The 21,504-nt window shown below is 46.2% G+C and overlaps 4 protein-coding genes across 4 annotated transcripts in view; 2 read left to right on the plus strand and 2 right to left on the minus strand.

Annotated features, from left to right (window-relative positions):
* Nucleotides 1–21,504, plus strand: part of LOC311321655 (histone H1-like) — a gene marked incomplete at both ends in the record, with an annotated part of 105,883 nt that overhangs the window by 13,462 nt on the left and 70,917 nt on the right. The gene's annotated exons all lie outside the window — the stretch shown is intronic.
* LOC311321677 (histone H3.2) lies at nt 6,219–6,629 on the minus strand (the record flags this gene model as incomplete). The annotated part of the gene is made up of 1 exon (XM_084453682.1): nt 6,219–6,629. One exon carries the CDS (start codon nt 6,627–6,629, stop codon nt 6,219–6,221), a length of 411 nt encoding a protein of 136 aa, XP_084309808.1.
* On the plus strand, nt 6,924–7,310 carry LOC311321685 (histone H2A-like; the record flags this gene model as incomplete). The annotated part of the gene is made up of 1 exon (XM_084453690.1): nt 6,924–7,310. The coding sequence occupies one exon, from the start codon at nt 6,924–6,926 to the stop codon at nt 7,308–7,310; it is 387 nt and encodes a 128-aa protein (XP_084309816.1).
* On the minus strand, nt 8,475–9,080 carry LOC311321665 (histone H1-like; the record flags this gene model as incomplete). The annotated part of the gene is made up of 1 exon (XM_084453670.1): nt 8,475–9,080. One exon carries the CDS (start codon nt 9,078–9,080, stop codon nt 8,475–8,477), a length of 606 nt encoding a protein of 201 aa, XP_084309796.1.

Consider the following 21,504-nt stretch of genomic DNA (forward strand, 5'->3'; position numbering starts at 1 on the left):
CAGGAACGATGATCTTCCTCACAGGTACAGCTGTCGTCACTGGCTCCCTCTGGAACACCACCAGTCGTCACTCCCAACAGCTACTCCTCCACCAAGCTGGCCACTGGTGACACCGTTCACCGCCTGCCAATCTTCACCACTGCCGTATTGCCATAGATTTATCTTTGCCAATTTGTCTTCGACCCCACTCCTGGTACCAATATTGTAGCCCGTGGATTTTAGGGACACACCGGGCACAACTGCTTCTGGGGGAGTTCTTTATTTTGTTAGTGATGTCACTCATAGAAAAATAAAGAGTGACAACAAGTTCCTAAAATTGGCAGGAAGTTTCAATTTAGTTTTCCCAAAACAATACGGCAGTGGACAGATGTACATTGTTTTAATATTATTTACCACAGATAATACTGGATTCCGAAGATGCGCTTTCTTACACAGCGATGCTTACACAGAAGTGCTTCTCACCAAAAGACTCTCTTACTGCGCAGGAAACTATCTCACTGCACATGATACTAGAACATGCGACATCGCCCTCTAGTGGCGGCGGCCCAAATACCCACGCAATTACACGTTAACTTAAAACTAAAAGAAAACACATTCGCTACACAGCGCAACACCTGGGGAACACATAATTATTATTTACCACCCGGTTACATTTGATTGAGTGCACCAGTCAATTTATAGATGTTCATATTTTTTTACAAAGTCACTATATATGAGCTTGTAGTATGGGATGTCTTTTCTACCTCTTCCTATTTTGTGCCTCCATTTTGTGACATCACCAATCCAATTCACATTTCGGCTCATGCCTTTTGCAACTGTTTTACACAGGCTTATCATCAATTTAATACCAAAATCAACGGAGCCTAAACCTCCGCAGACTCTTGGCTTGAAGAGGAGTTCTCGTTTTGTCACTTCTCTGGTAGTGTCCCATACCAAACGGAAACCTTCTTTGTTTATTTTCTTAACAGTTTTGTCAGTCGGCGGAAACACTCTACTCAAAAGCAGGTCTCGCTGCAGCTAAAAGACCGGCTCGAGCCGCAGTCTTTTCCTGCTAAAGCAGATGTGACTCACGCTGCCCAGCAAGCAAAATACGTCTAATAGAAGTCTAGGCTAAACATATACCAGATATAGCCGGTTTAGCATAGCCCACTTTTAGCCGGATTATTTTTTTTAAAGGGGTAGTAAAGGGAAAATGCATGTTTAGCCCTGTTTTAAGGTTACTTATGATCATATACAATGGTTCAGATCAAAACATTGACAAAACTAGCCCTTTTGAGAAAGTCTGATATTGCTCTACCACCGTTTAGGTCATACAATGGATGTGGGTGGGCACCTTGAAAAATCATTCAAAAACATGTTAAACTCATAGGGGCGAATTCACTAAAGGATTGCGCAGCTTTTCCTGACGCAAAGCCTGTGCAAATAAGTCAGAAATTATGTTTGCTATTCACAAAGCCCTCGCAAAGGGTGAAATACGGTGTTAACTGCGTTGCGTTCGTCATTGCGTTTCTCTGCGCCGGTGTTATTAGCTCATATTTAAATTAGGTAATATGGGCGGAGAATGTTCCCCTCTCTATGCAAATGAACATTATTGCAAAACCCGCCCAATTCACAAAGATCGGCGCAAATTGCCTCACGCAGTTAAAGTGAAATTAATTCCGTTTTCAGAGACGTGGTGGTATTTAAGCGCAAGGGGTGTCATGGCCAGCCTTTCCGCTGATCATGGCAGCAGTGATTGTTGCGAGGCGAATTCGGCATCGCAATGCCAGGCATGTTGTTCGTGAGAGAATATTAAGAAGAAGGTCACTTTTTGATTTAACACTAGAACCACCGCGGTAGCTGTTTGGACACCAGAGCGCGCAGCTCTTCAGCCAACTGGAGGATGAAGTCGCGTCTGGGGAGGCTCAGTTGACTATGCGTCTCTCCACCCGTCCCCAGCGAGTCCAAGCTCCCCCAATGAATAATACTTATTTATAATAGCCTACATAGCACGAAACTGTGCGTATAATAGTCTATACGCGAAACTGCGCATTCCCTATAGCTGTTCATTGAACGGCTGGGGGCCGATATAGGTATAAATAAATAAAAACATAGCCTACACAATATTTTTTTTATTTGAATGGTCTTGAAAATATTTTGCTTTTGTATCATAGGTGACGGCAGGTATCATCTTCAGCCATGGATGATGACTCCCGTGCGTAATCCTTCCAACGTTGGAGAGGCGGCGTACAACCGGGCTCACATCAGGACGCGCGGTGTGATTGAGTGCACATTTGGAATCCTGAAAAGCCGTTTAGATGCCTAGATCGTACCGGTGGGGCAATGTTATACACTCCCCCAAAAGTATGCCAGATCATCGTGCTGCAACTTGCATGACATAAAATGACAATTTTTCCTTTGTTCGTCTTTTTAAATCATTCCACCTCCGTTTGCAGTCTTCCGCGTTTACACACACAAATGGCACTGACTGATTGGGAAATTAAACCCCAAATATGATTTTTTGCTGCAGTCGTGATATTTTTTGCGGAAAGCTGTGAGACATGTTTTTGAACCTCGTCCGTGAGGCCTTCAAGTTCGCTGTCTGAAAATCGTATCTTTCTTTTTCTGTCTGCCATCCTCCAATGATATGCATACGAGTTGTATGCGCTGTATGCGTAGTATTTATAGTCATTTCCTATATCAGCAGCAAATTGCACTCAGCCGCAAACACCGAATGGGCGTGTTTGCGCTGGGATATTATTAGCGCAATGTCTTTAGTGAATAGGTTTTTAAAACGGAGCACATAGCTGGAGCAACTGACGCGCAATGTAATGGTGCAATTAGCAGGCGCAATTTGCTTTAGTCAATTCGCCCCATTGTGTCGCCATGGCCCCAGGTAGCTGCGCTGACCTGCTGGACGCCCATGAGACCGCCCCCGGGACCAGGTGGGATGCCAGCGAGTGCTCGAAGGGCGGGGTTCCCTGAGAAATATCCCTCTCCAGCCCGACCATTTGGCTGTCTTTGAAATTGAGAGTTTAACATGTTTTTTGAATGATTTTTCAAGGTGCCCACCCACATCCATTGTCTGACCAAAACGGTGGTAGAGCAATCATCACTTTCTCAAACGTGCTAGTTTTGTCAACTTTTTGATCTGAACCATTGTATATGATGATAAGTAACCTTAAAACAGGGCTAAACATGATTTTTCCCTTTACTACTCCTTTAATGCTAAGGGTAATGAGGGATGAGGTGCAGGTGATACAGGATACGGGAAGGTGAGTAGGCAACAACCAAGCAGGAACTGGAACCGGACCACTGGCTCCTCCTTCCCACACTGTGTCGTCAGCTGTCCCTACCCACCCAACCCTACCCATGTTTTACCCTTGGCTCTCCGCTTTCCCCACCTCTGCCTTGCGGCATTCTCTATGAGCCTGTTATGCTAAGTGCGTATTGTGCTTTGTTATAAGATTCACTCAAATATCATATTATAGACTACAGTGATAGCTAACACATAATGGCCTACCATGTAGGCAACTTCTCTGTAACTATTTGTGCACTCTCCTGTTAGTCATGTCTCTCTTATGAACTATCTAGCCCATGTTTACTGCTCTGTATAAGTTTAATAGACAAACATTTTCCAGGAGTTTGCTCGATCGTCTCGTTGAGAGAGGTCAGGGAATAATTGTTACGGCTCACTTTTCTGGCCCCCGGGTGAAACTCTTTTTTTTGTTTTGTTGCTTCCCTCTGGAATATGTAGGGGTGGGAACTATGCCCACCCTCCCATTGGTCTCGGTAAAGTGAGTAGCATTTAGGTAACACACACACACACACACGTACACACACACACGTACACACAGACATACACCAGTCCACTTACGGCTTTTGGCCTGGACTTGGGCCCAGTCCCCCTTCCCCTCACCCTAACCCGGGTCCGTATCATTTTCCCACCCCCACCCTACCCCCGACCCCTGCCTCTACCTGGACCCAGGCACACTCACGCTCACACAGACATACACCAGTGTTTACCATGTCTCTCCTATGATCTTTTTAGCCCCTTTTGCTCTGAAAATGTAATTTAATGTAATTTATTGCTCTATAAATGTTCTTAACAGTTGGACAAACATACTCCAGGAGCTTGCTTGATCATCTTGTTGATAGGGGTCAGGGAATAATTTTTACAGCTCACTTTTCTCTCCCTGGGTGATACTGTTTTGTTTTTTTTGCTTCCCTCTGGAATATGTAGGGGTGGGGCCTATGCCCACCTCCCTTGTTCTCTGTAAAGCGCATTGTGTTGCCTCTGTGTATGAAATACGCTATACAAATAAAGCTTTGATTGATTGATTGCTTGATTGATCACGTCACCACAATATCTCTCACATGAGGTGTGTTTGGTCCTGTAGGTAAGAAGCACTGATAGTTTTTTTTTTATATACACTATATGGACAAAAGTATTGGGATGTCTACACATTACACTTAGAGGAGCTTTTATGACATCCCTTTCTAAATTCATAGGCATTCATAAGGATATGGTCCCCCGTTTGCAGCTATAACAGCTTTTGTCCATATAGGGTATGATAGGCCATCTTTATAGAATCTCTCCAACCATGTTGCCAATTGTTGTGTGATGTAATTTGATAATGCCCTGCATATGGCATGAATCTGCCTCTAGCAATGTTCTTCTAAATAAATCATTTATTGAGCATTATAAAAAGTAAAGTTATCTTGCGTCATCTGTATGGTACTTTATGTGAAATGTTAGGTGATGTGAAATGTTAGGTGATGCATGCATTGTTATTCTTATAGGTTGCCCTGGTTTGTAAACGACACACCCTTGTAGCTGAAGTATACTAGCTGCTAAAACCTAATTCTAGCAACCACGTCAACAGACATCTCCTTTAGAGAAGAGCAGTGGTGAACCTGATTTGGCTCCTGTGCTGCATCCCCCCTCTCAGGTCATAGGGGGTGCTGCTGGAGCGTAGGCAGGGTGGGCTCTGGGAAAGACTGTTAGAAGCTATAGACAAATCTTCTTCTCACCTGCCTAAACTATCTATTAGAAACCCACACGAACGAGAAGTCGCTGGGCTGGTAAGTTCCTGTTACAGGAGGGCAGGACTCGGACCCCTGTACAGGGGTAATGCAGAGACAACTGATTTAACAGTAGTCCATTTTCAGGGCAGGCAGGTACTTCATTAATTCCAGAGGGGAAATTGCACTGTTACAACAGCCACATTCAAGCGATATGAAATAGGTTTAGGTCGATATAATATGCAATACAATATATGGGTTCCATGTAAATACACAGGTGAACTGTATGTATGGATTAAAAATGTGTGTGCCACTGGTGTTGTGGTGCTGCAGCTGAACCTACTGGGCTGGGGACTGGGGACCATCAACATCCACCTCCTTCAGCTCCAATTTGACCTGAGGGAACCGTGGAGGGAACATTACTATCTCACACTGTGACTGACAGGATGGAGGTCTGTCTTAGCTGTGCTACAATCTGTTCTCAACTATCCAAATGAGGAGAAGACATAGGGGTTGCCAAAAGACAGGTAAAGACAGGCACCAGTCAAAAGATATAGAGTTGATAGAAATCCATATCTGTAGCAGAATGTAATTTATAACTATAGCCATTAGAGGGAGCTAAAAGGCTTTTTTGTTGCTTGACTTTGTTTTTTCCCGCTTTGTGGTATTGTTTAGGTATGGTACACTTAAATAGTCCACCTGTAACATACCACAACGCAGGAGGAAAAAGAAACAAGACAAAAAAACAACCTTAATCTCACTTTGCTGTGGTTTTCCCATCACGTTAAAATAGATTGAACGGCTATTCACTTGTTTAAACCACCTCATACGCTAAACAAAGCATGTTACTAGTGTTTGAATAAACCATTTTGAAACTATGTTCATACTCTCTGAGGCTGTAATCAAATGCTGGAAGGGACTAAAGTCTGACTTTCATTCCGTTCCAAGTTCTCTTCGTGGGTGTCAAAAAAGGCGGTACAGGCTAAAATGCATGGCTGGGCGTAAAGTCAATGTACAAAAATAATTGCATTGTATACGTGGATGTCATGACGGTGGTGAATGGACAGTGTAGTAGAACTAGCAGTCCAACCTACTCCTATTAGGACACACTAGAATGTGCAGGTAACAATAGGAACACATTGGCTTTATCATTACAGATAATGAGTTGGCTCTTAAAAGAGCCTTTGGGGGATGTTGAAGCAACTCAGACCATTTTAGGCGCGTTCTCCGCGAATGCGGCGGGCCAACTGGATGTCCTTGGGCATGATGGTTACCCTCTTGGCGTGAATGGCGCACAGGTTGGTGTCCTCGAAGAGGCCGACCAGGTACGCCTCGCTGGCCTCCTGCAGGGCCATCACAGCAGAGCTCTGGAAGCGCAAGTCGGTCTTGAAGTCCTGAGCGATTTCCCTCACCAGGCGCTGGAAGGGCAACTTACGAATCAACAGCTCGGTTGACTTCTGGTAACGACGGATCTCTCTCAGGGCTACTGTGCCGGGCCTGTAACGATGAGGCTTCTTCACACCGCCGGTGGCGGGAGCGCTCTTACGAGCCGCCTTGGTTGCGAGCTGCTTCCTCGGGGCTTTGCCACCGGTGGATTTGCGGGCGGTCTGCTTGGTTCTGGCCATGATCTCAGCTTTCTTCTGCGCGAGTAGAAGTTATAACTTTCGACGAAGAGTCTTGTAGTTTTACAGAAGGTAATGTGCCATTTATATAACGTCCGCTGCCGTGCGCTGATTGGACGGCCTCTCTGGGTGACTTCATTGGCTGGCTATCGTCTCCTTCTCCCCATTGGCCATTAACACGGAGACTGGGATTGGATAAGGCGACAAAAGCAAAAGAGCGCCACTTTACGCAAGTTATAAAAATCCGACCGCCGTAGTATCACACCACTCAGTTTCTGAACTATTTTGATACTGAAAATGAGCGGAAGGGGGAAAACAGGAGGCAAAGCCAGGGCCAAGGCCAAGACCCGATCATCTCGCGCCGGTCTCCAGTTCCCGGTGGGTCGTGTTCACAGACTTCTCCGTAAAGGCAACTATGCCCAGCGTGTGGGAGCCGGTGCACCGGTCTACCTGGCCGCTGTGCTCGAGTACCTGACTGCTGAAATTCTGGAGTTGGCCGGCAACGCTGCTCGCGACAACAAGAAGACTCGTATCATCCCCCGTCACCTCCAGCTGGCTGTCCGCAACGACGAGGAGCTCAACAAACTTCTCGGAGGCGTGACGATCGCCCAGGGCGGAGTGCTGCCCAACATCCAGGCAGTGCTTCTCCCCAAGAAGACCGAGAAGGCTGTCAAATCCAAGTGAAGTCGCCACTGACGTGAATTCTCCCAATAATCCCAAAGGCTCTTTTAAGAGCCACCCACTTATATCCTTAAAAAGCGCAAAGTGTATTTCCATTGTCCTCTGGAATGCGTTTCCATCCTCGTGTTCTCCGTTACTTGCGACTACGTGGGCCACCTCCCGAGTTGAGGCACATTCGCTTAGTTATTCCACGGACGTTGCCGGCTGCAGGTTTTACAGCATGTAATACCGTTATTGGGCATAGTTGTATTTCTCTTGGTTGTTTTAATTTAAAACGTTTAATTGAAACGCTTCGTGTTGCCTGTGTATGAAGTGTGCTGCATGAATGACCTAGTTTGTTCTCCCTAATAATTAGACGTCCCTGTATAAATGGCTTGATCTCCTCGTAGACTTATACAATAATGGACAGAAAAGAGCAACAGGGCTATTAACCTACTCCCTCCTTTCCCTGGTTTCATGCACACCATCAAACTACAATGATTGTTTGATCTGTAAAGACCAACAAATTAAAAAAAAATTACCTACCGCTGTGCCACTTAACCCCAACTCAAAACATTGTATGTCGCTTTAGACTTAGAGAGAATGCATGCATGTCTATGGGCGTTTCTCAAAATACAGTTTTACTAATTATTTTAGTTTGTAATTTCAATAATGTATAACCCTACAAAGTACGTATCACGTTGGAGCGAGTCGGGACGGAATTTGGCCACAATGCAAAGGGTCACAGCATGGCGGCGATCAGCTCTGATCATCGACTGCGCAGTCCTGATCCTTACGAACGCGCCCACGGCCTGCGCTGCTCCGCCGCTCTCTCACTACTCCTCTCATTTCAGGCGCCAAAAAGACAATGTTGAATAAACTACGTGTCCATCTGATCCCCGTGCACGCCAGTTGACCATGAACATGCATCAGATAATATGAGTTTTACCCTACAGTTGAAATTCATAGCCTCCCATTACCAGTGCTGTGGAAGTGTATTATAATGAAACACCAGCGTGTGCAGCTCGTTTTCAGTACCATTAGATTAAGTGCTTTATATCGGAATTATTACGGTTGGGTGTGCGCCCGCGTGAATCCGGTGGCCATACATGGAGATGCGCTTTTATGGATGGGTGGGTGGCTCTTAAAAGAGCCTTTGTGACGGTAAAGAGGACAGAAAAAAGACGTTTACTTCTTCTTGGGGGCTGCCTTTTTCGCCTTGGCAGCCTTGGGCTTGACGGCCTTCTTGGGGCTCTTGGCTGGGGCTTTTTTGGGTGTCGCGGGCTTCTTGGCCTTTTTGGGGCTCTTTGCCACCTTCTTAGCTGCCGCTGCGGGCTTCTTGGCTTTCTTGGGAGATTTCTTTGCAGCTGCAGGCTTCTTAGCCACGACCTTTTTGGGCTTCTTGGCTGCAGCGGGCTTCTTGGCGGCTACCTTCTTGACCTTCGGGGCGGGGGGCTTCTTAGCTGGCTTCTTAACCTTCGCCTCGGCTGCTTTGTTGATCTTGAAAGATCCAGAGGCGCCAGTTCCTTTGGTCTGTACCAAAGTGCCCTTGGTGACGAGGCTCTTGACGGCGATCTTGACGCGGGAGTTGTTCTTCTCCACGTCGTAGCCGCCGGCAGCCAGTGCCTTCTTGAGCGCTGCCAGGGAGACACCGCTCCTCTCCTTGGAGGCGGAAACAGCCGTGACGATCAGCTCGGCGACGCTGGGTCCCACTTTCTTGGGCTTGGCTGCTGCCTTCTTCTTGGGTGCCTTGGCCGGAGCGGCGGCTGCGGGAGCTGGGGCGACTTCTGCCATGTCTATCTTGAGTTTGCTCTGCGGTATCACACACGTACTGTATGTCGGTCCTGCTGACTGTGAGTCCTCGACGCTGCGAGGGGTTGGCCTTAAACGCGCCATGAGAACCGTGTGGACTCAGCTCCACCACCGAGGAGCTCGGTTACCAAAATTATGTTCCTCCTGTGTTTTCTCCTGGTGTATAAAGGGATAAAAATCAAAGTTGGAGTGGAGCACAAGTCCGAAAGCGAATGTGACAGCGAGCAGCCTATTTGTCGTTCGAAATAAAGTTGTTTGGGTTGCGGCGGCCTCGTCTGTTTATTCGCGACCGGGTAAAAACACCGCCGTTGATCTCTCGGATGGAGCCGTGCGCACTAGGTTTCCAGTTGCATTTGACTCCTAAAATGTCTAAAAGTGCATGCGATTATGGACAGAAATCGTTGCCCAGTGAGACAAGTTGTCTGGCAAGGGGCTAAAATGATTTAAGGTACACAGAAGCGGTGCCTATGCTTTTAAACGGGGTCTCTTTTGGGGTGCGTAATGCACAGCGTTGAAACTGGGGCTGAGACCTGGTCCCTATCAAGCTGGTGTCTGCCCGTGTGTGTAGGCTACCTTTCGCCCTCCCTGGGTGATTCACATTTGGATTCCCTGCAGAATGACTCCGCCTGGTCTTTTTGGACTGTCTGTCGCCTATTACACCCCTCGTCTGGGGCAATGTCCTCGTTTGGTTGGTAGCCTATGCAGTGAAGTGACCTGAGGCGCACCGGCTGCGTTACATAGGATTGCAAAAAGTGACAAGCAACCATCACAACACACACTCCTCGTTTCCTTTTTACTGAATTTGATGACCTGGCTCTAAAAATGTCTGAATCGCATCTTGAGTGGCTAGGCTATTGTGCCATGAGAATTATAGAGAACGCAGGAGCCCAGTCGCCTAGCCGATCCTATCGCAGCCCATGTAGTGAAGATAGGCCTATAGCCTACATGGAAGGACATGTAGGCGCTTATTGTTGAGTGATATGAGCAATTAGCTCTTTCTGGGCTGTGGGATTCTGAACGAGCCTACCTGATGTGAATAGGCGTGGTCGAGGCAGAATGAAATAAATTTTGCTTAGTTTCTAGAAATGTTTATCTCAAGCAAGATTGTGTTCTTGAGCACAGTATTTACGCCTACAGTGATTAACAAGATAAGTGACTAAGCGGGAACTGCTAAGAATCAATCTCCTATAGCCTACCATGTTAGACTATTGCTAACAACATGAGTAGAAACTCGAGAATCCAGAGGCGATCAACAGAAGGTGTTTGCTTCAACAAGAGCATACAGTCTTATACAGAGAATACAGTCTCAGTGAGTGTCCTGCAGGAGAGATGCCCTTCGCACTGCCTAACAGTTGTATAATCTAGGCTATCTGTTTCTATCAGTTGTCACAGGCTGCTTCTATCAGTTGTCACAGGTGGCTTTTCAGAGTGATGGTTCATCTTATTATAATTTAGGGCAGTGCCTTCTGTCCAATACTGTTGATTCAGCTGTCTGGTGCCGATTTACACCTTATTGGGGCCACTTTCTGTAGGCCACGGTCATCCCTCCCTGTCCACTCTTCAAAGTCTGTTCATTACAAACTTTAGTTTTAATATCCTTTGTTCAAGTCCTAATGTATATGCCTGTCATATGGTCCCTCAATTCCTAGTCCTTACGCACTAGGCTACCTTAGCACCCTAGTCTGGTGTCCTTAGTCTGCCCTGCCGCTACTCTGTGACAGCCAAGGCCCAGCTTCTGATTTGCACACACAGGGCCTACTCTGCCAGTGTTGAATCATCCATCATTGAGATACACAGAGTGCATAGGCTATAGTTTATTTCTAAGGCATGTGAAGACTACTTAAACCTTCTAAATTCACCACTGTAGCCTATAGGCAGCTGCAAATAAATCACTACACTCAGTCAAGCAGTTACAGCTATCTATGATGCAATAGTGAATGATGTCTACTGTGGAATAGTTTTGTTTTCTAGGCTTTGCCGCCAATTTTGAGATTTATGACTGTGAACAAGTCATTAAAAGAATATGGGGATCACGCCTGTCAGAACAACTGGCTGCTGATATCAGTGAGGAGTGATAGCGGTGAGAGCGACAGTGTGCAGTGGAGCTCTTATAGAAATACCCCAAAATGCACAATGCCAACATGGTGCCCTGGGTTCAATGCTGACAGGACATTTAGGGGGGTGGAATTTCAGAGGAAACAAGGGAGGCCAAAAACAACCTGGCGAAGAACTGTGAGCTCGGAACTAAAAATGGCTACCTAACTTGGGACAAGGCACAACATGCTGCACAGGACAGGACCAGATGGAAGCAGAGAGTCACAGCCTTATGTTCCTCAACGAACCGAGAGGATTAAAAGTAAGTTGAGTAAGGAATAACAATCCAACTGCAGACCGTGTCCTTTTGTTAGTGTGACCATATCTAGGCTACCTAGCAACCTGCTTTGGTGTCCTTGTGGACATATCAGGGTTTGTCGTTTGCCAGATTTTGAGAAAGCTGTCCTGTGATGTGTCATGCTAGGTTCAACACTGACCTGAGAATCAACTAGGCTAAGCGCTTCAAAATTCACAAAACTCATCTCCAATGATATATTTAAACTCAACAATGTATTTTAAATTCAACGGATTCATTATTAAACACTGACTTTATTTTCTGCAAATGCCTTCATTTTGCTTACAAAGTCTTCACGCGCCACTCGCCCATTATATGCCAATGGTTGGGAGGTGCAAACAAATGTGGGTGGGAGGTGTAAACAAAATGCTTCAACAATGGATGACTATGGAGAAAATGTCCGTATGTGTGTCTCAAATAATTAATTTTCCCCATAGGGATTTTGGACTACACTCCACAATGGCGGCACTGCTACGTCCAATAAAGTGACGTCAGACCACACGCCCCACAGCAGGGAAAGTGGGCTGGGGGATGAGGGAGTTCCTGAGCATGCGCGGTCAATTTGGTTTGTTGGGGAAACGAGGACGTCAGAGTTCAACGCAGACAATGACGGGAGCCTTGCCTAAATATTTGCATACTCCCCCTATATATACCGGGTGACTACCCGCCGCTTTACTTTCGTTCCTGAGAAGCAAGGAGTCATCATCGTGAGAACTGTGACAGACGTATTACACAAACACGTCTCCATATTGTGAGCATCAGGAACGTGAAAAAAAGTTTTGACCGCAGCACCTCGCGGTGTCTGCGGTCCCCTCATACTAAATGCGTTTGAAGAACATTTGAAGAAAATTAAAACAAACACATTCTAAAAAACAAACAAATTTGCTCCTGCAAAAACCATGGCCGACCAGGCCGGCCGGCACTGGGTCAGGCTGCGTTTTGTTGGGCAGGGTGAGCCTCCTACCCGAGACTCTGTTGGTCGCCGCTTGTTTAGCACGACCTGGATTGAGGTAAGCGAGGTTTTCTCGTTTATCGAGCTTCCCTCCAGAAAAGACTTTGAACTAAGCTTTCACACAGATCGCTCTCTGCGGAAATTCTTGGGTTTGTTTGCAGATAGAGCAGACAGTGATTGGAAAGACTTTGAGGCACACTCCTCCGTCCCAGCTGACATATTATCCATTATTGTCAAGTTCTGGACCGCAAGGGTCGCTGACCATGACGTGGAGCACTACCTCCGCCGGTACTGTACCATCCTGCGGCCGGTGGAGAAACTTTTGGACAACCTTGGGCTGTGGTTTGGGGTGCGGCGCTACCGAGTCAAACTTAACCGTGACGGCGAGGGGCGGCTCACATCCCTGCCAAATTCCATCTCCCTCGGCCCATACAATGGCAAGATCACTCACCCGGGGCAGACCCAGCGGTGCTACATATGCCAATCTAATTCCCACCAAGTAAAGGACTGCGTTTTGGTCAGGTGTTGGCGCTGTGGAATAGTCGGACACAAAGGGAAGCAGTGCACCAACACCGAGACCTGCACCCTGTGTCAAGGCGAAGGCCATAGCTACTTCACCTGCCCGTCTTCATATAGTAATCGGGCGAGAGCAGCAGGAGGCGCCGCAGCAGCAGAGAACCAGCAGCGAACAGCAGCAGCAGCAGCAGAGAGAGGGCGACAGTCGGCCCCGGCGTTTTCACCAACACCTGAGGGCAGACAACGCACAGAGAGCACGACGGCAGAACCAGGAGCCCGCAAGCGCATACCGAGCCATCAGCGTGCGGCGGCAGCGGAGAAGGGCCCAACCACAACACCGCAGAAGAACCACCAGCCCCCAGCGGAGACAACAGCAGCACCAGCGGAGGCGACGGATCCAGGAACATCAGTGGCGGCGGCGACAGCGGTTCCAGAGGCGACGGATCCAGGAACATCAGCGGCGACGATAGCGGTTCCAGAGGCGGTGGAGACAGCGGCGGAGATGGCAGCGGCTCCAGAGGCGGCGGAGGCCACGGCGGCATCTGATCCAGATGCGGCAGCGGCGACGACAGCGGCGACGGCAGATCCAGCAGAGGCGGCGGTGGAGACAGCGGCGGCAGAAGGAGCAGACGCAATGACACCATCCTCATCAGCGACGCCATCAGCAGCAGAGTCTGACCCCGATTTCATAGTGGTCAACAGCGACGACGTGATGTGGCTATCACAGGAAACCAGCCAACCAGTACAGGGAACCATCCAGGACAGCTTTCCCAGCCACCCGGTGCCATGCATGGTGTCTGACACAGCCAGCCTACGCGCCGAGTTGGATGACGCCGTGGCTCAACTGTGCGGCCCAGCAGAGGAAGCCGGTGGGCTATGTAGTAAGGAAGGAGCTACACAAGGCAGCCTTCCTAGCTATCAAGTGAACCCCGATGACAACAGCCTCGATGATTCCTGTGGAGTGAACAGCAGCAGTGAAAGAGAGGAGGGTGAGTCCACACCTTTCCTGAATGTTACGTCAGATAATTTCCCAGTATTGGGTAAGAGGGAGAGAACGTCTCCAGGGACCAAAACGAAGGGTAAAAAGCCCAGAAAGAATAGAGATCCCAGGAAGAAGCCATTTCATTTATCATGAACTCGTGGCAAGTCACAGGGCCTCTCTTCTTAATGATGGCTATTAATATAGCAACATTAAATGTAAGAGGAATAAACTCCGTTAAGAATAGAGAAGAAAAGCTGAATGTTTTAAAGAACAGTAGTGCTGAAATTATTTTCACTCAAGAACTACATTCGAATTCTGTGGAAGATATTCAAAAAGTCAAAGACTTATGGACTCATGGCTGTGTAGAAATGTCTATTGGGAGTGACAAAGCTGATGGAGTCGGTATATTTTTCAATACTAAGAATATAGCAATACTACGAAAACGTGAATTAATACCAGGTCGTCTGTTAATATTGGATTGTGTTGTACGAAAGCAGAAACTGCGCCTAATTAATGTGTACACATCCCAGAGCCGCAGTGATAAGATCAGACTTTTTCACAAACTAAAAGAGGTCTTATGTGGTGGATACAATATAGTCTTAGCGGGGGATTTTAATACAGTTACAGACATTAAAGATCGCATACCAACAACGCCTTTTAATCTACCACGTACAAGCAAGATTCTGAAAGAGACATGCGATATGTTCAAAATGAGAGATGCTTTCAGGGAGATTTATCCAGATGAGGCGGGCTTCTCACGTTTTGATCAAAGAATCAAGACACGCATAGATAGGATATATGTCTCTGATAAGATAAAGGTTCAGTCCTATAGAACAGAGGTGTGGGTAAACTCGGACCACTTAGCTGTAAGAGCATCAGTTAGCTTTGATAGTGTCCCCAGTCCAAGACAGAATAGCTGGAAGCTGAACGTGAATTGTCTAAAAGACCCTGTTATATTAAAGAGTGTCAGAAGGGAAATCGAAAGAGTCAAAGACTTACGAATATTTACAAAAACAAGCGTTGAGTTATGGGAGGAGTTGAAGAACAGTCTAAAGAGACACCTAATTTATAAATGTAAATTCTTAAATAAACAACGAAATGAAGAATATAAGGAATTAATGAAACTCTTTGTTGACATTAAATGTAGACCTAAGAGCGTTCCATTGACAGAGCAAGAAGAAAAAGATTTTGAGGAGATTAAGGAAAAGTTAATGAATTTTAATAATGAATATTCAAATACTATTAAAATGCATGCAGGTATAGCTTTTGATGAACCCGCAAATATACACAAAGTAATCAAGATGTACAAGGAAAGGAGCGACTACAAATGCATAGATTCGTTAAGAAATAGTGAAGGTAAAATTGTTGATACGGATCATGATATAAAGAAAGTTATAGTAGATAGTTTTACCAAAATGTATGGAGCTGATAAGTCTAGTGGGGTGGAAGGTACGGAGGTTTTCCTCTCGGAATTACAGCTGACGCAGGTTGTCGATGGTGCCTCACTAATAAGGGTCATCACACCAGAGGAAGTCAAGCTGGCCATCTCCCTATTAAATCGAGGGAAGTCACCCGGCCCAGACGGACTCCCCACTGAGTTCTATCATTTTTTTAGCAAGGATATTGCTGATCTGTTGTCCTCCGCCTTTAATGAGGGTTTGAATAGCCCGACAGGAATGCATGACAGCTTTTATCAGGGTATAGTATCCATGATCTACAAAAAAGGAGATGAAAAGGATATAAGTAACTGGAGACAGATCACACTTACTAACATCGATTATAAGATCTTGGCAAAAATTATAATGACAAGATTAAGTAAAATACTAGACCACATAATTGAAAAATAACAAACATGTGCTATTAAAGGCCGAGTTATGTGGGATAACTTAAACATGATCAGATAAATGATATCGAAGCCTGACGAACCTGGCTTTTTCATAATAGGCTTCGACCAGAAGAAGGCATTTGATTTTATAAACAGAGACTACATGTGGAAGGTTTTATTAAAATATGGCTTTCCCCATGATTTTATAAACATGGTTAAGATGTTATATGCCAGGTCTCAGGTGGCTGTTAAAGTGAATGGAAGTGTGACCGAGTACATCAACATCCAGAAGGGAGTGAAGCAAGGTTGTCCGCTAAGCGCAGCTCTTTATGTCATTGCAATCAGTCCTCTTATACAGCGAATAAGAAATGATAATAGAATTGAAGGAGTAAACATGAATGGCACAAAGGTCAAAGTAACTGCCTACGCAGATGATGTGACTGTTTTTGTAAAAAATCTGAGAGAGTTGGACATAATAAGAGAGCACTTCTACCTCTATGAAAAAGCTGCTGGCGCACAATTAAACCACACAAAAACTGAGTGTACCTGGATAGGAGATGATAGTGCGAGGCCGCACATAGACCTAGAGGTGAAGGAGGAGGTTAAAATCTTAGGCATATATTTCAGTAATAAGGACTGCGCCCAACGAAATTGGGACAGAAAGGAAAAAGAGATATTGGATGTAACAGATAAATGGGGGGTCAGGGAAATTAGTTATAGTGCACGGATAGGTGTAATAAAGACTTTTGTTTTATCCAAACTGCTTTTTGTTGCAACAATCCTTCCACCACCCAATGCAAGCGTGGTAAGGATAAGCAAAATGTGTGTGAAATTAATCTGGGGAAACAACAGAGAAGTAACAAAAAGGTTTTTAATGTACAAAAGTGTGAAAAATGGAGGACTCGGTGCTGTCGATGTTGGTGCGAAGTTAAATGTAGCCTTCTGCAAAAACATCTCAAAAGGCATATCCCAAAAGGCCACCTGGGTGGGAGAGGTGAATAAGTGGCAAAGGTTAAGGGGTAAACGCAGGGAGTCCCAGCCTTATTATGTACTGGCTTATGGTGATTTTATTCACAAATATAAAGACCTGAATATTAACTGGATCACACAGTCAAATAAGGTGATTCATAACAGTATTACCGAATACCTCTATGGTGGGCCTAATATATTTAAAGACTGCTCACAGGAGCAAAGTGAACGTCTGGCGGAGATCCTGAACTCTGAACACATCTCCGGAGCAGTGAGGGACGTTATGTGGCTCACTGTTAACGGCAGACTGCCTGCGAGAAACGTGGTCAAATGGAGCTGTAATGTAAAGACCACAAGATGTCCGATGCCAACCTGCAACATAGAAAAAGAAACCATTGGGCATCTTCTTATAGATTGTGATAGATCCAAAACAATATGGCAAAAAATGAGCGACATAGGATTAAAGGTACCATGCCATAGAAGCACCTTATATAATAACTTTGACAGCACTGTAGAAGCCCATTTATTATTTTGGATATGTATTGGTATAACTGTTTTTAAAATATGGAAAACACGTTGTAAAATGACAACGGACAATATTTTTATTGATGCTGATGAGGTCTTCAGGAGTGTACGGACTGAACTAAGAAGAAGGAGAACCATGGACCTAAGGAAAGCATCTCCAGAACTGAACTGGTCACTCCTAAAACTGTGATGAACTTAAATGCTGACAGGCCAACTGAAGCCTGAGAAGACCTAGTCTATTTCTAGCAGCCTTGATTTTCTAGTAGGCCTTTTCACTTTCTTGTAAATAACCTTTATTTGTCTATCTGCAATATGTGTAAATGTATATATTGTGTCGGCATTGCCAAGTTGTGAATAACCTGTAACATGAAATTTACCTAATAAAATTAAATATACAGCTAAGTCCGCGCCCAAGAAGGGCTCTAAGAAAGCCGTCTCCAAGACCGCTGCCAAAGGCGGCAAGAAGCGCAGAAAGTCGAGGAAGGAGAGCTACGCTATCTACGTGTACAAAGTCCTGAAGCAGGTCCACCCCGACACCGGCATTTCCTCCAAGGCCATGGGGATCATGAATTCCTTTGTGAACGACATCTTCGAGCGCATTGCCGGAGAGTCCTCTCGCCTGGCGCACTACAACAAGCGTAGAACCATCATTGGACATCGAGCCCCAAGTCTAGATCAAAACAGCTACACTGCCGCAGCTAGCCGCGGCTCGCCAGCCCTAATCAGCTCCTGACTGGGCTAGCCCATTAGCCCACAGGGGACAGCCGTCCCCTGCCTCTCCAGTACCAACCCAACACACCGGAGGCCGTGCCCTGCTCCCAGTAGATCGCGTGAGTATTACCAGCACTACTAGGTAAGTAGCCCCACTCTCCCGGCTAGCACTGCTAGCTAGCAGCCCCCACTCCCCCTGCTAGCACGGCTAAGTAAATAGCCCTACCTCCCCGTTAGCATTACAAAATAAATAGCACTCCCTCTCCCCGCTAGCATCGCCTTTAGCAAATAGATTGGCGGTTTTATCTTAATTCCGCAATTATTATTATATTATTTTAAAGAGTCTCGCGATGGCTCTACACCCCCCCGCCCCTAACTGCTCGGGTTGCCTCCAGCGTAGCCAAAAAATCTCAGAGTTGGAAGGAAGGATCTCTACTCTACACTCTATACACCAAGGCGAAAATTACCTGGACTCTATGCTACCCAACCCAGATGTCGACCTCCAGCCTCCCACTGCTCCACCGTCGGCGGCACCCGAAGGTGGGAATGTGGATTTTGATCTCCCCCTGAGTGAGAAATCCTGGCCCAGACTCAGAGCAGAACCCATGCATTTAAGCTCCACCCCTTGGACCACTGCTAGGAGGAAACGAGGAAGGGAAACCTCCAGGGGCCCCTCCCAACACTCCGACGACGACACCCTCCAACTGAGGAATAGCTTTACTTTACTGGCCGAGCCTGAATCCAAGAGGTCCAAGGATACTAGCATCAGCTCCTCGTCCTGGCTCCCTGCAACTGAGGATCATTTCACACCCAGCCCTCCTCAATACCATACCCATACTCCGCAGCCCACCCACATCTCTCCGGTTAGTGAGCGGCATTATAGCCAGGCTAATAAGCCTGCTCCCCGGCCTAAGCATAGCCCAGTCCACCGAGGGGACCCCCGGCCCCAAACCTCTACCACTTGGCCTTCAGGTGTGAGGCAGCAAAGGAAGTCCCCTAAGCCCAGTGGGCCCGCCACTGATCCCGCCCCCCCATCTGTGCTCGTCATCGGATCATCCATGGTGCACAATGTAGTGGTCCCGAAAGCCCGGACGTGCTGCTTCCCAGGAGCTAAGGTCTCGGACATCAGGACTGTTCTGCCATCTCTCCTCGCAGATTATCCCCTGACCTCATCCATTATCATCCATGTCGGAACAAATGACATCAAGCTCCAGCAGTCTGAGCGGCTGAAGGAGGATTTCAAGGACCTGATCTCCACTGCTCAGGCACCAGGAAAGACATGCATCATCTCTGGCCCTTTCTCCTCCCCCCGGTATGGTGATGCCAAATATAGTAGGATCCGTCAGCTCCACATCTGGCTGAAAGGCTACTGCTGCCAGTTCAAGCTTCCCTTCATAGATAATTTTACCACGTTTTGGAACCACTCGGACCTCTTCGCCAGGGACGGCCTCCATCCTAGTAGGTCAGGTGCCCGTCTGCTCAGTATGAATATGGACCTGACGCTGAGATCCTCCAGCGTCTGATGTGGGGTTAGCCTGACCCGTCTCAACCAGCCTACTGCCAAACATAAACCTCCTGTACCCGCGGGTCGGGCTACACCAGCTCCATCTCACCAGCGCCCCACCATAGACCTTGATTCCCTGCCCCTCACTGAGACCTGGCATAGCGACGTTTATACTTCTATAAAAAAATTCTGCCCACCTAAATATGCCATTCAGCGAATTATCTCCCACCGCACCCCTATTACCATAATGAAACAGTCAGGTGGATCTAATATAAAAAACCTGATATCCGTTCCAGTGAATATACCATCCAGGCCTACTAGACAGGCGAGCCAGCCCTTTTCTCCGGAAGCTATTTCAATGGCGATCCTGAATGTCAGGTCCCTACCAAACAAAACCTTTCTCATTAATGATCTTATATGTGAACGTAAATTAGACTGTATGTTCCTAACTGAAACCTGGCTAAATATAAATGGACCAGCAGCCCTCATTGAAGCCTCTCCTCCTAACTATAGCTTTTTTCAATCTATCAGAAGTGGGAAAAAAGGTGGAGGTACAGCCACCATAGCTACAGATGCCCTCAGCTGCAGGACCATCTCCTTTGATGATTTCGCCTCTTTTGAATACCATGCTATTGTCCTAAAATGCCAGCCCCCAGTTCTGGCAGTAACCGTGTATAGGCCTCCCAAACAATGCTCTGCCTTCTCTACAGAATTTTCAGAACTCCTGTCCATCATCCATACAAATTAAGATAAGATTATCATCACTGGAGATTTCAACATACACGTAGACACTGAGGCGGACTCGAAAGCTAGGGACTTTATCAACCTCCTAAACTCCATGGATTTTACCCAACATATCTCTGAGCCAACCCACAACCGCGGCCACACCCTTGATCTAGTTATTACTAAGGGCCTGACTATCACTGTTTCCTCTATTAGTGACCTCGCTCTCTCCGACCATTTCTGTATCTTCTTCACTGCATTGGTTCCTAAAGTCAAAAGTAGTACTGAGCGCTTTATCAAAAAACGTTATCTTACCTCTGCAGTAGCCGATAGCTTTAGAGAAATAATGACCACAAACAATTTATCAACTCCACAAGTGGGGCCCTTAGGACATATTGAAGACTTGGCGACCACCTTTAACACCAGAGTAAGGGCAGCCTTGGATTCTGTAGCACCTATTAAACTGAAAAGGATCACAACCAATAATAAAGCTCCATGGCGAAATAAGGAAACATATCCTACTAAAGAGAACCTGCAGAAGCTCGGAGCGTATATGGCGAAAAACCAAGCTACAGGTCCACCATGATATTCTCAAAGATAATCTCTCTGCTTTTAATAAAGCAATAAGAAATGCAAGGAAAGACCACTTCTCAAAATTGATATCTATCAATCGAAATAATTCAAGAGTGCTCTTCTCAACAATTGATAGCCTAATAAACCCTGCCGTAAAAACACCAGATAACCTGCTCTCTACCTCCAAATGTGAGGAATTTGCAGCTTACTTCAGAGATAAGATTATGAATATTAGGAGAAATATCACCCAGGAAAGGCCATGCATCCCGTTTACAGATCCTCTCCCTCCATGCAATGGACATATGAGCCTGTTTACACTGATTGACACAGAAATGTTGAGGAAAGTAGTATCCAAACTCAAAACCTCCACATGTCTGCTGGATCCCATCCCCACCGATTTTTTCAAAACAATTTTTGACTCTGTATCCTATGACATTTTATCCATTGTTAATGACTCCCTATCTACAGGTGTCTTCCCACCAATACTTAAAACTGCTCTGGTGAGACCCGTACTGAAGAAAAACAACTTAGACACTTCAGTTTTTAGCAATTTTAGACCAATCTCCAACCTTCCCTTTTTGAGTAAAATTCTGGAAAAAATAGTTTTCAAACAGATTAATGATTTCCTAGCTACAAGTTGTACCCTTGACCTTTTCCAGTCCGGCTTCCGCGCCCATCATAGCACAGAGACGGCATTAGTCAAAGTTGTAAATGACCTCAGAATTAATGCTGACTCC

The sequence above is a fragment of the Borostomias antarcticus genome, assembly GCF_949987555.1.
Source record: "Borostomias antarcticus genome assembly, chromosome: 19".
NCBI lineage: Eukaryota > Metazoa > Chordata > Actinopteri > Stomiiformes > Stomiidae > Borostomias > Borostomias antarcticus.